The sequence below is a fragment of the Trichechus manatus genome, unplaced genomic scaffold (assembly GCF_000243295.1).
Source record: "Trichechus manatus latirostris isolate Lorelei unplaced genomic scaffold, TriManLat1.0 scaffold00061, whole genome shotgun sequence".
Taxonomy (NCBI): domain Eukaryota; kingdom Metazoa; phylum Chordata; class Mammalia; order Sirenia; family Trichechidae; genus Trichechus; species Trichechus manatus.
The window spans coordinates 14399688-14415124 of NW_004443997.1; the positions used below are offsets into that span (position 1 = coordinate 14399688).

Below are 15437 nucleotides of genomic sequence, written 5' to 3' on the forward strand. Positions count from 1 at the left end.
ACAAAACCCACTGCCATGGAGTCAATTCTGACTCACAGGCTGCCTCTTGGTACCTCTGAGAGGCACTGCTCTCCTGTCCTCCGCCCACTTCTATTTCTGAGATTCTCTGTCATAAACTTGTTTTCGTCTGTGACCTCAGGACCTGCAGTAGTTCCTTTTTTTGTTCATTTCTTACTGACAACCTCTTAGTGAATTCGTTTTGAGACCTGAACCTGCCTCATTTTGCCCTGCCCAGGGATCAGGCGGCTCTGCTCCACCTTGTGTTAAAGCATTTATCTTCTGTTAACACAAATTTGTTGGAAAGAATGTGGAGACAAAGAAAAGCAAAAACTAGACTGGGTAAGCCTGTGCTAAAAGCAGCAACCTCACAGTGTTAGGCGTATTTTTCATGCTCAAAGTCAAGATCCATGGTCTGACAAGTATGAATGTATTTTTAACAACAATGAAAATTTTGGGATGTTCTGGAAACGTCAGAGTTATTACAGCCATAGTTATGAATGGAACAAATCCTACTTCCAAACTCCCAGAATTCCCCAAATCTCTCCATTATTGTCAATTTATTAAGGAGGATTAGAAAAGATGAAGTCTATCTAGGCCTTTTTGGACAGAGACTTGAGTTGCGACTCAGCCATCCATTTTCCGTCTCCCAGGAAGGATTTGACATCTCTAAGAGCAGCCGTCTCATCTTCCATTCTGTATCCTGTGGCTTTATACATAACTTTTTATTCCCTTACTATCATTTTAGTAGTGTTTCAGGAGAAAGCAGAGATAATCGCAAGGGTTCAATCTGCCATGTTTTTATGTATTTCATGTAAACATACTTTTCAGTATCAGGTGTAGAGAGGCAGTGAAATTATTGAAAACACACGCTCTGAAATCTGTTTGGGTTCAAATCCCCAGTTTTGCCATTTACTATCTGTGCAAGCTTTCTTGGGCAAGCTTTCTGTGTTCAGATTCCTCATCTATAAAATGAGGATAATAGTAGTACCTACCTACCACATAATTGTGTGTGTGGAATGGTGCTAGGCCGTTAAGAAGCATTCAAAAGGCTGAAAAATGTTAGTAGAGAAAAGTTTTAAACCAGTTGCAGTCGAGTTGATTCCGACTCATAGCGACCTTGTAGGACAGAGTAGAACTGCCGCATAGGGTTTCCAAGGAGCGGCTGGTGGATTCGAACTGCCAACCTTTTGGTTAGCAGCTATGCTCTTAACCACTGCACCACCAGGGCTCCAGAGAAAGGGTTTAGGGTTCCTTAATTGGAAAAGACAAAATGATGTTGATTAATTCTGCCTGAATGTAAAAGAGAAAGTTAGATTCGCTTGTAATCTTCCCTTGAAATTGGCTATATTTTCCTCCGAGTTTAGCAGTCCTGGAGCCCTGGTGGCCAGTGGTTAAAGGGCTTGGCTGCTAACCAAAAGGTCAGCGGTCCTAACTTATCAACCATTCCTCAGCAGAAAGATGTGGCAGTCTGCATCTGTTAAGACTTCAGCCTTAGAAACTCTATGGGGCAGTTCTGCTCTAGCATAGGGTTGCTATGAGTCAGAATCCACTTGAAGGCAATGATTTTTTTTTTTTTTCTTTTTTGGTTTAGCAACTCAAATCCTGTAGTTCCATGTTGACCCTACAGGTGGCAGCCTCCATCACCAAAACTTGGATACTCTCACGGGACCAATACTGAGAAGAACACTCTTGATTCTTTCACTGGCTGAGCACCTACTGTGTGCCAGGAACCGGGGAAAGAGCAGTGATCAAGCCGACACCGCTCTTGCCCTCTCGGAACTTAGAGTGCAACAACTCTAGAACTTAATTCAGAATAGCGGAGGGGACCACCCAAGAAAACCTTCCTTTGTGAATTTCCTCGTCTGAGGCAGAAGCCCTAACTGAAATCCATTGCAGTACTTAATACCACTTGTTTTTCAGGCCTACTTGCACTTAAAAGGAGGTTTTCATAAGCTCCACCCTCAGAGAAAAGCATGGAATGCTAAGGGGCTTTGGGATAGGCACCCTTGCAGAAAGGGGGTGGTAGAGTGGGTGGAAGGGAGGATTTAGGAATTACAGAGCAGGGACAACAATTCTCAAAAAGGCTAAGATTTTTGAAGCCTAACATTTTCCTTTTTAAAGCAAAATTATCCAAAATTTGGAAGTAAGACCAAGACAGGGCAGCACAGTCCTTTAGGTGGGCATTGTTTAACGAGCCACCCACCCACCCACACGCAAAACCAGACCTGTTGCTGTCTAACCGATTCTGACTCATGGCGACCCTGTAGGACAGAGTAGAACTGCCCCATAGGATTTCCAAGGAGCTGGCTGGTGGATTCGAACTGCCGACCTTTTGGTTAGCAGCTGAGCTCTTAACCAATGCGCCACCACGGCTCCAGGCCCACACAAGGATTATTTAATGCACAGGTAGCAAATTTTTTTCTGTGAAGGTCCAGATAGAAAATATTTCAGTCTTTGCAAGCTATATGCTCTCTGGTGACTACTCAACTCTTATCATTGTGGGAGTGGCTGTGTTCCAGTAAAACTTTATTACACAAGCAGAAGGCTGGATTTGGCCCAATGGCAGTATAGACCAGGGATTGTACCTTTGTTTGCCTTGGTATTTACTATGGATTTAAAGGCCCAGTGGATTTCAAATTAGTTCTGCCTAGTTCAAAAAAGAACCCCAAAGCTTATAGTTTTTTATTACCCATGGGATATTAACCAGTTTTGCATCTAACCAGGTTTCTTACTTCCTCAAATATCTACTTCTTCAAAATGCTCTTTTTTTACTGGCTTTACCATTTTGCTAGTTCCCTCTTTAAAAAGTTGAGTAAATGTTTGACATGTTTTCATTCCGTATTTGAATGAAAGTCATATTTTAACTTTTGACATCCTTATTTACTACTTTTTTGTTCCCTAGTGATGAGCAAGGAGCTCTGGCAGTGCAGTGGTTAAGCTCTTGGCTGCTAACCAAAAGGTCGGTGGTTTGAACTCACCAGCCGCTCTGTAGGAGAAAAGACCTGGCAATCTGCTTTCGTAAAGATCACAGCCTAAGAAGTCCTATGGGGCAGTTCTACTCTGTCCTATAGGGTCACTTATGAATTAGAATCCACTTGAGGGCGCACGACAGCAACAACAGGGATGAGCAGAAAAACCCGTTAACTAACAATGAACCTTGTGTTATCATGGAGGGTAGCAAAGAAAGGGGAACTTAGAACTGCATCCCATTCTGATGTCAAACTCAAGGGAGAGAAATCCCGAGTGGTGGGGACAGAGTTTCGGTGTTTTTGGCAAGGAATAAAAAGAAAAGTGTTAGAACTTCCCCCAAACCTCCCACCACCACCACCACCACCAAATAAGGCATAATTCTTTATGTCTTCAGAAATGGGCTATAATTGGAGTCATTCTATCTTATGCAATCTCAAAGTTGATCTCTAGGATTTCATTTCCACATTGATTGTGCTCCTGAACTCCTGGCCTCCTCAAATTCACTTCTTAAAGCAAGTGCCAAGATAGGTATGTCTTAGGTGTATTGAGCAAATGCTTCAGCTCTTCAGTTAAATGAACCAGGCCTTGCTTTTTTCTTCAGTTACATCATCCCCCTAATTAAACACTCTGATGGCTTCCCATTGCCTTAGTGTAAAGCCCCAAACCCTCACTGTGGTCTATAAGGCCCTACATGATCTGCCCTCTGCCCACCTCCTTAACCTCACCTCCTACTCCTCCCCATCGTTCACTGGCCTTCGTTTACTCCTCAACCAAGCCAAACTTATTCCTATGTCAGGGAATTTGCACCTGCTCTTTCCTTACTCCAGAAGTTGAATGACTGTTTTACTCAAATTTTCATTTAGGCCACATTTCAAATGACACCTTTTCAGAGAGACTTTCTCTGCCTGCCCGATCTAACTTAGACTCTCTGATTACTAGTGAGATTGGGTATCTGTTCATATATTTATTAGATGTTCAGTTTTTTATTCTAAAATGCCTTCATTGAGCATTTTTGTATGTTCTTCTTTTTTTTTTTTAAATGCTTTTCTATTGTTTTTTTTTCCTTATTAATGTGAAGGAGTTCTTTATGTACTCTGGATATTAATCCTTTCTTGGCATTACAAATATCTTCTTTCAGTCTGTGGCATGTCTTTTTTCTTTGAGGGGATGGAAGCTTGTCTTTTTAACTATTTTTTTAATGGTATCATTTGTTGCACTGGTTAACCAGACCAAACCCATTGCTATTGAGTCAATTCTGACTCATAGCGACCCCATAGAACAGAGTAGAACTACCCCATCGGGTTTCCGAGGAGCAGGTGGTGGACTCAAACTGCTGACCTTTTGGTTAGCAGGTGAGCTATTGACCACTACGCCACTAGGGCTCCCATTTGTTGTACAGAAGTTTTAAATTCTAATGTAGCCAAATTGATTAAAAAAAAGTTCCTTAGCAGGTTTTGCTTTTTTATATATTACTGAAGCCATCATTTCTTACCTTAATATTCTAGACTTTCTTCTAAATTTTTACAGATTTGCTTTTAACCCCTGAAATTTATTCTTGTGTATAGTATGAGTTAGGGATCCAATTTAATATTTTCCCAGAGAGATAACTAATGTCCTCGCAGTATTTATTCTTTTCTGCCACCCTGTAGTACATATGTATTACACGTATGTAGTTTCAGTATATGTGTGGATCTCATCTTTTAATATCTATCTAGCTAAGTCTTCATTTTCCTTTTAGGTCTGTCTGGGCTGTCTGCTTAGATGACAGTCTTTAGTTTAACATTTCTGTCTTTGACTCTTCTACTAGTTCTGTTCTGATAGCACAACAGAAGCATATTTAAAAAAAAACGATTTTTTTTTCGGTTCCTCTTTCATTTCACGAGCAAATTTATTTCCCACAGACAGAGTCTTCTAGCCATAGACTTCGTTAACTGCCTTCTTAACTTTCGGGTGTTCATTAGCTTTCTCTACCTCAGTTCACCAAGAGGCATATCTCCCGTATAATACAGGACCTGTTCTTTACTTTCGTTTTTACTACTGAAATATACCATCATTGTACGGGTAAAGTTGGAGTCCCTGAGTGGTGCAAAGTGGTTAATGCGCTTGGCTGCTAACCTAAAGGTTGGTGGTTGGAGTGCACTCAGAGGCATCTAGGAGGAAAGTCCTGGTGATCTACTTTTGAAAAATCAGCCATTGAAAACCCTGTGGAGCACAGTTCTACTCTAACACACATGAGTTGCCATGAGTTGGAGTCGATTTGATGGCGACTGGTTTTATGGGTAAAGTCCAAGTCTGGGCTCCTCAAATCCAAAGCCACCATCGAGGCTTATGCAATTAACTAACCAGAGCCAACCTGAGGTCCCAGGGGTGAGGTGAGCCTTACTAGCATGTGACAAATGGATTCCAAAGATGAGTCCCTCCACGGGGCTCAGAATAACCTGCAGAAGAACAGATGGGGGCAGCTAACGTTGCAGCATCTACCTACACCATGCATTCACGATGTAAAAAGGCTAGACTCCCACATACAAGAGCTCTGTAGACCCCGCAGAACTTAGCTGCCTTTGCTATTTAAAGTTTCAGCCTAAAGCCTTCCTGAAACAGGCACGCTACAAGAAGCAAAAATATTCTGCCCACCAGAGCCTAAACGTCTGTAAGCTGAAGTTCTGCCCGCTTTAAGGTAAGCCTTCCCAGGGACAGAAAGGCCCTTCTCGCAATCATCTAATCCCTGTCCTGGCTGCCTGATGAGATCAAAGCCGTGCTCACACAGAGAGGTCAAGGCTTGCCCCAGAGGTCCTTGTACTCAGGCCCCTGCCAGGTAAAATTCTGCTGAACAATGGTAGCTGTCACAGACTGCCCAGGTCACGAGCCCACTTGACCCACAATTACCTTTAAGCCTAGAGCCCTGGCTGCACCAGACACTTGATCTCCACGTGCTATTTTAGCCCCCAAATGTCAGTCCTTGTGCCTGCATGTCAAGGTCTTCCTAACAGAAAATTTACATGTTGGGGGTTTATGGGGTGATAATTAATTATGCCCTTCTATGCCTTTCCAAATTCTAAACCCACTGAGAAGCAGATATATGAATCAGGCAGCTAGACCTAAAAAAAAAATCACCTTCATTGATAAGGCTGGTTACTGTGCAGGCAACCCATCTCTGGATTAAACTGATTTGCCCAGTAGTCACAGGCAGATGGGGTTTCTGCAAGCTTCCTCCATAGAGAAGGCTCGCCATGGTGAGGCAGGAGAACATGGGCGTCTAAAGGTCAGACCCCAGCAAAAGAGAAAAAGAAAAGGGGACATACTCAGCATATTCTCCCAGGCCCATCCATTGCACAAATCACTCATCTCATGGAGGTATGAGAGAAGAAGGCCGAAAGTTTTTCTTCAGTCTGTTTTATCCTGAGGAGCAGAGGATAAGTTCCCTCCTAATAGTTGTCTTTGGTTTGAGGACTTAATCTTCATCCAATAATTGTGGTCATGGCACCTGGGTCACATGATATGTTTCTCAGGATTCATAACATTGCCACACAAACTCAAAGCAGTGTAAGCAAAATAGGGAGTTTTTATGAGTTCAGGGACTGATCTTTCTTCAGGCAGAGCTGGACTTGGGGGTTCAATCACTGTGACCAGGCATCTGTCCCTCACCATCTCTAGGCTCTGCCACCCTCTGTATTGGCTTCATTCTCCTTCATTGGCTCTTCCCAAGTAATGGCAAAGATGGCCACCAGCAGCTCCAAGCTGGCATTCTATCAGCTTAGCAATGCTGGTGAGAATTTCTCCTTCCTAATACTTTCAGCAGAGCCCTGGTAGTACAGTGGTTAAGCGCTGGTCTGCTAACCAAAGGTTGGTGTTTCGAACCTACCAGCCAGCCTCTCAAGGGGAGAAAGATGTGGCAATCTGCTTCCCTAAAGGTTTACAGCCTTGGAAACCCTGTGGGGAAGTTCTACCCTGTGGAGCCCTGGTGGCGCAGTGTTTAAGAGCTTGACTGGTAACCAGAAGGTCAGCAGTTCAAATCCACCAGCCGCTCCTTGGAAACCCTATGAGGCAGTTCTACTCTGCCCTCTAGGGTTGCTATGAGCCAGAATTGACTTGAGGGCAATGGGTTAATACTTTTAGCAAAAGTCCCAGAATCAAGTCTCACTGGCCTGGCTTGCCTCATATGACTTCTGTCTGGACTAATCACTGTGACTAGGAGAATGCAATGCTCTAATGGGCCTGAAGGAAATCCTGGACCCATTAGCAGTCATTCCCCATTCCCCTCTCCCTCCAGCCCCTGGCAACCACCAATCTGCTTTCTGTCTGTATGAATTAACCTATTGTGGTTATTTCATATAAATGGAATCCTTTTGTGACTGGCTTCTTTCACTTAACATGTTTTCAGGGTTCATCCGTGTTGTAGCATGTATCAGTACTTAATTCCTTTTTGTGGCTAAATAGATCCTATACTATTTTCCCAGCCCTACTTCTCAAGATTCCTCATTCAAACCCTAAGATGGTGTCATGGATTGAATTATGTTCCCCAAAAAATGTTAGTATCAATTTGGCTGGACCATGATTCCTGGTATTGTGTGATTTTCCTATATGTTGTAAATCCTGCCTCGATGTTAATGAGGGAGGATGGGTGGCGGTTGTGTTAGTGAGGCAGGACTCAATCTACAAGATTGGATTGTGTCCTGAGGCGATTTCTTGAAATATAAAAGAGAGAAGTGAGCAGAGAGACAGTGGGACCTCATACCACCAAGAAAGCAGCGCCAGGAGCAGAGTGTGTCCTTTGGACCTGGGGTCCCTGCGCTGAGAAGTTCCTAGTCCGGGGGAAGATTGATGAGAGGGCTGACAGAGAGAGAAAGCCTTCCCCTGGAACTGACACCCTGAATTCGGACTTTTAGCCTACTTTACTGTAAGGAAATAAACTCTTTGTTAAAACCATCCACTTGTGGTATTTCTGTTATAGCAGCACTAGATGACTAAGACAGAATTGTTGCACTATCCTACCTGGATTTCTCCAGTCACACTGCATTCGTTGTGCTTCTGTTTCTTCTTGGAATGGCCAGACCTCCTCCTTATGCTCACAGTCTGTCTGTTCAGTGCTCTCACAAATGTCACCTTTCTTCATGAAATGCCCTGGAGTGTCCCCGCTACCCCAGCGAGGCCCATTTCTCTTCCCCAGCACCCTCCTTTATTTGAACTGATGGTGCTTACATTCTCTCTATACTTATTTTGACCCTCATAGTAGACAGTGACTGCTGTGAAGGCACTGGCTTTTTTTTTTTTTTGTCCTTAGTCTGGTCCCTTGGACATAACAAGCAGTCACCAAATATTTGTTCACTTGCACGAAACCGGTGTTTCTGAACTGGAGGCGATTATATCCCCTGGGAGACATTTGGCAACGGCTGGAGGCATTTTTGGTTGTCCCAGCTGGGGAGGTGCGTGCTATGGCATCTAGTGGGTAGAAGGCAGGGATGCTGCTTATACCCCGCAATGCCTGGGACAGCCCCCTACAACAAAGAATTATTGAGCCCAAAATGTCAGTACTGCTGAGGTAGAGAAACTGTGCCATAAATGAATTAGTGCTCCTTTTGAGTAGGTTAGCAAAGAGGAATCTGGAGTAATCAGTGTACCAGTCTGGCAGAAAAATCTCACTGGGGAATTCATGCTTTTTTTTTTTTTTTTGCTTTTTCGAAGGAGCTATGAAGCTCCTAGGAGCTGGGGGTGACTCCAGTACAGAGCTCTTTCCTAATGCCACAGAGGTGCCCTGGGAGAACAGATGGTATTTTTACCACTTATTCTCCTCTGAGAATGACAACTGACCTCCCAGGAATCCGTGAAGTGCTAGGAATGTTAACCCTGTTAAGGAAGAAAATTCCTAGGTCTTTTAAAGTCTAACAACATGTCAAATGTGGATCATGCTCCTGGGGGAGGGCAGGGGAAGATGTTTTTCAAATTACCCTGTCCTGGCTTCCCCACCGGAGTGCCACTGTTTAGAGCCGGCTTTGGAATACATGATTCAAGGAAACCTGAGGCCCTGTCTCTTCTCCTTTCCAGGAAGTGCAAAAGAGTTTTGAGAAAGGATTCTATTTGCATTGTGCTTGGCTGAGCAACTCATTTGCAGGAAACTCATTTGCCAGAAACTCAAGGCACCCGTATCATTTCCCTGTGAAAACAGCAGCCTGGTTGGAGCCGAGGTTACGAACTTTAGAGTCACATCTTATGTTCCTGCTTATCCCATTCAACTGGTTCTTGTGAGTGACACGGAAATTAGATAATATATGCCCTGACAATGAAAGGTAGGAAAAGTCTGAAGGAGTTTGACGAGGCAAGGAATAGGGGTTGACATGCTATTTTAAAAAGTTTGTCCTTAGGGCAGAATTACCTGACAGCCTGGCTAGGATTTGGTAGTGGTGTGTGTGCTTGAAAGAATTACCTTTAGCACAACTGGCATAGATATAAATGCCAAAGCAGAGGGCTTCTCAGACTCCAGCGCTCTCCTGGCTGCTCTTTCTCATGGGCCATGAAAGACAGCAAGGTGTGATTCCATTATTCAGATGGCTATCTTGTTTATCCAGTAAATCAGTTTGTGTGTGTGTGTGTTTCTGTATATTTGACAAAATGCCATTCACTATGTGAAGTGATTTACTCAGTCACTTTTTTTTCATCAATTTTGATGAAAACTCTCGTAGATGGAAACAGAGAGAGGGTACTTGGCACACTGTGAACTGCAAAAGTGTTTAATGATGACAGTAATTAGGATAACGGAAAAATGGACTTTGAGCGGATGGTTGGCAGGACTTTTGGTGTATTAAGAAAGGTATAAAAAGCATCATTTAAAGAATGAGATGGGAATCCCCGAAGTAAGTACAGCCCTGTCAGAAGTTAATGGGAAAAGGACTAATGCTTTGAGGTGACACATATTTATGTTTCAGTGAAAGTAGAAATTATTCCAAACTGGATTATTTACCCCAGATCTCAATTTTGTGAACTCCATTCATTCAATCATTCTTTAGTTTATGAACTCCATTCATTCAATGATTATTTTATTCCACAAACATGGATCTCATTCAGTCATTCCTTCCTTTATTCAGTAGACATCCACAAACTTCCTTACTGTGTGCCAAGCATTGCATCGAATTCTGGTAATAAATGGCAAATAGTCCTTGCCCTTCAAGAGTTTAGAATCTAGTGAAATATTCACTTAAATGTTTACTGTGTGCCCCTATGTTCTGGGGATAGAGCCATGAAGAACACAAACAAGGACCCTCAGATAATGGAATTACATTCTAGTGAGTAGCAGGAAGAGCAAGAGCAAAGGCCCTGAGGCAGCTATGAGTTTGGCTTGGTTGAGGACTATAAAGAAGGCCATTGACTAGAAGCCAGTTAGTGAAGGTGACATGGTACCAAATAGGGTAGAAGAGGTATGCAGGGGCAAGATTATGTATGGCCCCACAGGGCATGGTAAATAGCTTGAGTATTTGTATACATTCATACCGATTGCCATCAAGTCGATTTCAACTCATAGTGACCCTATAGGACATAGTAGAATTGCCCCATAAGGTTTCCAAAGCTGTAATCTTTAGGGAAGCAGACTGCCACATCTTTCTCCCAGAGAGTGTCTGGTGGGTTCGAACCTCTGACCTCTCAGTTAGCAGCCGAGTGCTTAAGCACTGCTCCACCAGGGCTCCTTTATATACATTCATACATATATATAAAAATATATATTTGGTGAGATAATCACCCCATTCAGATTACAAGCTCCCCATTTTGTTTAGCTTTTATCCAACCTACAACTTCCAGAAGAAAGCTACTTATATAATAGTGAAAATCTGGGGAAGGCTATACATAATGTCTTTGTTAGGGCTGGGCCAAGAGCTTAAAAAAAAAAAAAAAAAAGTAGGAGAGCCGCCTTTCTTGGCAACGGCTGTCCCTTTGACTAGAAGAGATGGCAGCCGTGGAAAGAGAGAAGAAGGCGCCTCATCTTTGTAAGTCTGTGGCACTCCATGACCGCTTTGGGCAGCCAAGTCAGAGGTTGGGAGAACACCTGATTGGCCAGTTGGACCCTCAAGAAAATTAAGATCTGAGGTAAAGAAATTTGGGGCCTGGAATTTTTTTCTCTTAATTTGGCAGAACCATCTTGCAAATCTGAAACACTTCTGTGTAACATGTCTGCAGTGACCATGCTTATGTCTCCATCACTGCCCCTCCACCCACTTGTTCCCCATTGTCTGATAGGAACATATAACATTTGCTGTTTTTCCTGAAGGACTAGGCAAAAAGTCTCTTCTGACCATCCATATTGCCGCCCCTAAACACTTCCAGTATGTAAATTCTGGAGATGTCATTAGATTTAAGTACCGCAGTTCCTCAATTTATATACTACGTAATAAATACATGACTCAGCACTGGTTTCTTTCAGGTTTTTGTTCAAGCGGATGGTAGCGTTGTTTAAAACAATAGCCTTTCAAAGATACGGTTAAAACAAGGGGGGGAAGCCTCAAACAGCCCACCTGTAATTCTCAATTAGTTAACCTAGGTCTCGCAGCTGGGGCATCTTCCTAGGTCATGGATCCGTAGACAGTCAAGTCAAACGCAACTACACGCATGGACTACAACTCCCAGGAGACATTGCATACACACGCTTTGCGCACGGTCGACCTCGGTGACTGCATAGGGCAGCGTGCCCGAGGGGGCGGAGCTTGGGCCTGGGCCGCGAATCGTGGGCGGGGCTGGAGGCGGGGCCAGGAAGGGGGCGGTACCGCTGGCTCGGCCCGGAACACGCTAGTGGAGCGGAAAATGGCGGCGGCAGCAGCGGCTGCAGCCGGGACCCGAGTCGGACTGAGGCGGAGGAGCCGCCAGCTCTGACCTCGCTCTGGCTCCCGTGCGCGCGGCGGAGCGTGTGCGAGGCCCCGTGCGTCGGGCAGGGGCGCCGGCGGCGACTGTGCGCCGCCCTGACGAGCTCCCCGGCGGCGGCGCGGCTGCGGCTGAGGAAAGAGCCGGCTCCGGGCCTCGGCGTCCTCCTGCTCCCCGGGCCCCCCGCCTCCTCGGGGGGGCGGTGGCGGCGATGTTCTCGGTCCTCTCGTACGGGCGGCTGGTGGCCCGCGCCGTGCTCGGCAGCCTTTCGCAGACTGACTCCAGGGCCGGCAGCGGCGGCGGCGGCGGCGACTACGGGCTGGTGACGGCTGGCTGCGGCTTCGGCAAGGACTTCCGTAAGGGCCTCCTCAAGAAGGGCGCGTGCTACGGGGACGACGCGTGCTTCGTGGCCCGACACCGCTCCGCTGACGTGCTCGGTGAGTCCCCGGCCCGGTTCCCCACCTCCAGCCCCGGGTCCGCCTCCTGGGGACTCCCCTACCCGGGACTTTCTCGCTTCCTCAGGCGCCAGACGAGCCAGAGAGCCGGGAGTAGCCCACATGTAGGGAGCGCTTACTATGTGCCAGGCGTCTCGCCAAGCGCTCCGGGGTGCGCTTTCCGCTTGGACAAACCCGGTTATAGAGAGGAAACTGAGGCGCAGAGCGGTCTAGCCACGTGTTCAAGGTCACAGCCCGGGAATGTGACCAGTTCGTCGGAGTCCAGAGCCGCACTCTTAGTCACTTGGCTGTGCTGGCCGCAGGCGACCTCGTCCTCTCCCCCAGCGACACCTGCAGGCTCATAATCTCGCTCTTTCCTCTGTCCCCGGGGATCCTTGCTTCCTCGCGTGCTCCTGAAACCACGGCCCGGCCACGGGCTGCGGGGATCTCAAGCAGATAGACTGTCGTGAGCCCCAGACAGCCAGCAGCATTCTTCGCCGACCCAGGCTTGACCTGACTGCTGTCCTTTTTGGAGTGTAGCAGCGGGGGCCCGCTCGCCTGGTGAAAAACCACTCGCGATTGCATTCTCCTACACTGATCTTGTCCACTTGCGGTCATTTGCGGTGCAAGAGAGCCTCCTTGACCCAAAATAGAACGTTTGAACCTGTGTTGTAGGAAACCTTGAGAATTGGTTAAAGCCTCTTAAGGCCACAGGTGCTTAGGTGGTTCTTAAGGCCTATTCCAGTTACACTTTTGGGGGTGGGAGACTGGGGAGGGCGCTTACAGAAAGAGCTACATGTAATTCACAAGCAGTCAGAAACTTTACCATAATGTGTATCTTCGGACACACTGTGTATGCCATAGGATCGTAGATATTTCGGTAGTGTTGATTTTCATTGTCTAAATCTCTTTTAATAAATAAAGCACCTCCTTTGAAATTGAAGGGCATGCGGACATTGAACTTGGGTTCAAATGTCATTTTGGTTTCGCTTCTCAAGTGAGATCGAGTTTTTGGTTACTTTAAATTTCATAAGCCCAGGTAAAGTTTGGCATTAGAACAAATGGTTCTGTAACTTTTCTTTAGAAAGTTTTTATGACAGTAGTTATATTTTAATCAGGTCTCAGAATAACTGCCTAGTATCCTTGCTTCTACCACATGTAGTGTTTGTGAACATGGGACGGGAAAGGTTGTTGTTAGTTTACTTTATGAATGACCCTATTAGTCAGGTTGAAAACAAATCAGTGTTTGAGAGAGAGAGAGAGAGAGTGAGAGAAGGTCAGGGAACTGGCGACTGAAATTGTAAAATCCGACCTGAAGTCATCTTGACCCTGACTCAGTATCTTTTTTAAAGGGCCGTCAGTAGCTGTCTTTTTCCATTACTTTTAGAAGTGCTTCTCTCAATGAGCCTGTGACCTTCATTGCTTTTTCAAGTTGCCATCATAGTGCAGTAGGATAGAGAGTAACATGTCATTAATGTTCTGCCTTATAATGCTGCATTATGCTGGCGTTTGTGAAAGATCAGTGACTTAATTGATGATTTGGGGTTATATTTTAGTGTGTCAAATTCCAGTGCTAAAGCTTAATTTTAGCATTGTAGAAGGCCTACTTAGTGGAATGGGATACTTTTTAAGAAGATGGGAAATTTTGGTCAAACCTGTAATGAAAAAGTATGAACATAATTTCATGTTCTGGCATCCTGACCGAATCTCGGTCTAGTTCAGTGTTCAGCTTTGCCACTTGCTAGCTAGCTCTGTGATCTCTGGTCTTGGGCAAGAGCCTCTCTTGGTCTCATTTTCTTCATCTAAACTAGGGAATGAAGGGAGCAGACTACCTGACTCTCAAGGGCTAAAGGTTCTGCCTATCAGAGCTTATTTTCTTTTTGTTTTGAAAGGATGACACTGTTTGTTACTTTGCACCTTGAATAACAGGCATTGTTATTGTTAAGTGCTGTTAAGTCGGTTCCGAATCATAGTGACCCTGTGTACAACAGAATGAAACACTGCCCGATCCTGTGCCATCCTCACAATCGTTGCTGTGCTTGAGCCCATTGTTGCAGCCACTGTGTCAGTCCATCTCATTGAGGGTCTTCCTCTCTTTTGATGCCCCCTCTACTTTACCCAGCATGATGTCCTTTCTCCAGGGAGTGGTGTCTCCTGATAACATGTCCAAAGTACATAAGATGAAGTCTTGTCATCCTCCCTTCTAAGGAGCATTCCGGCTGTACTTCTTCTAAGACAGATTTGTTCATTCTTCTGGCAGTCCATCGTACATTATGTATTCTTTGCTAACACCATAATTCAGAGGCATCAATTTTTCTTCAGTCTTTGTTATTCATTGTCCAGCTTTTGCATGCATATGAGGCTATTGAAATACCAGGGCTTGGGTCAGGCCCCTGTAGGCCTCAAGGTGACATCTTTGCTTTTTAACATTTTAAGCCGGCCTTTTTTTTTTTTTTTTTTTTTAATTCAGTATTTGTATTTTCTTCTTTTTTTTATTGTTGTAGTTTAAATGAAGTTTACATTTCAAGTTGATCTGCCATACAAAGATTTATACATACATTGTTATGTGACTCTAACTGCTCTCCGCATACTGTGACAGCACACTCCTCCTTTCCACCCCTGATTCCCCATGTCCATTCACCCAACTCCTAACCCTCTCTGCCTTCCCATCTCACCTCCGGACAGAAGCTGCCTATTTAATCTCTTGTGTCTACTTGAGCTAAGAGGCACACTCCTTACGAGTATCACTTTATGTCTCACAGTCCAGTCCAATCCCTGTCTGAAGAGTTGGCCACGGAAATTGTTTTAGTTCTAGGCTGATAGAGAATCCGGGGGGCCATACTTTCCGGGATTCCTCCAGTCTCAGTCAGACCGTTAAGTCTGGTCTTCTTACCAGAATTTGAGTTCTGCACCCCACCTTTCTGCCGCTCCATCAGGGACTCTCTGTTGTGTTCCCTGTCAGGGCGGTCATTGGTAGTAGCCGGGCACCATCTAGTTCTTCTGGTCTCAGGCTGATGAGGTCTCTGGTTTATGTGGTGGCCCTTTCTGTCTCTTGGACTAATACTTTCCTTGTGTCTTTGGTGTTCTTCATGCTCCTTTACTCCAGGTGGTTGGGACCAATTGATGCATCTTAGATGGCCGCTTGCAAGATTTTAAGACCCCAGATGCCACTCACCAAAGTAGGATGCAGAA

The 15437-nt window shown here is 45.1% G+C and overlaps 1 protein-coding gene across 1 annotated transcript in view; it reads left to right on the forward strand.

The window, feature by feature from the left end:
- The first annotated feature begins 11744 nt into the window (after positions 1-11744).
- PPTC7 (protein phosphatase targeting COQ7) overlaps positions 11745-15437 on the forward strand; it is a 42195-nt gene continuing 38502 nt past the window's right edge. Inside the window, exon 1 of the mRNA XM_004379081.2 lies at positions 11745-12248. Within this exon, the coding sequence (XP_004379138.1) occupies positions 12023-12248 (226 nt within the window). The 5' untranslated portion in view covers positions 11745-12022. The remainder of the gene's footprint in view (positions 12249-15437) is intronic.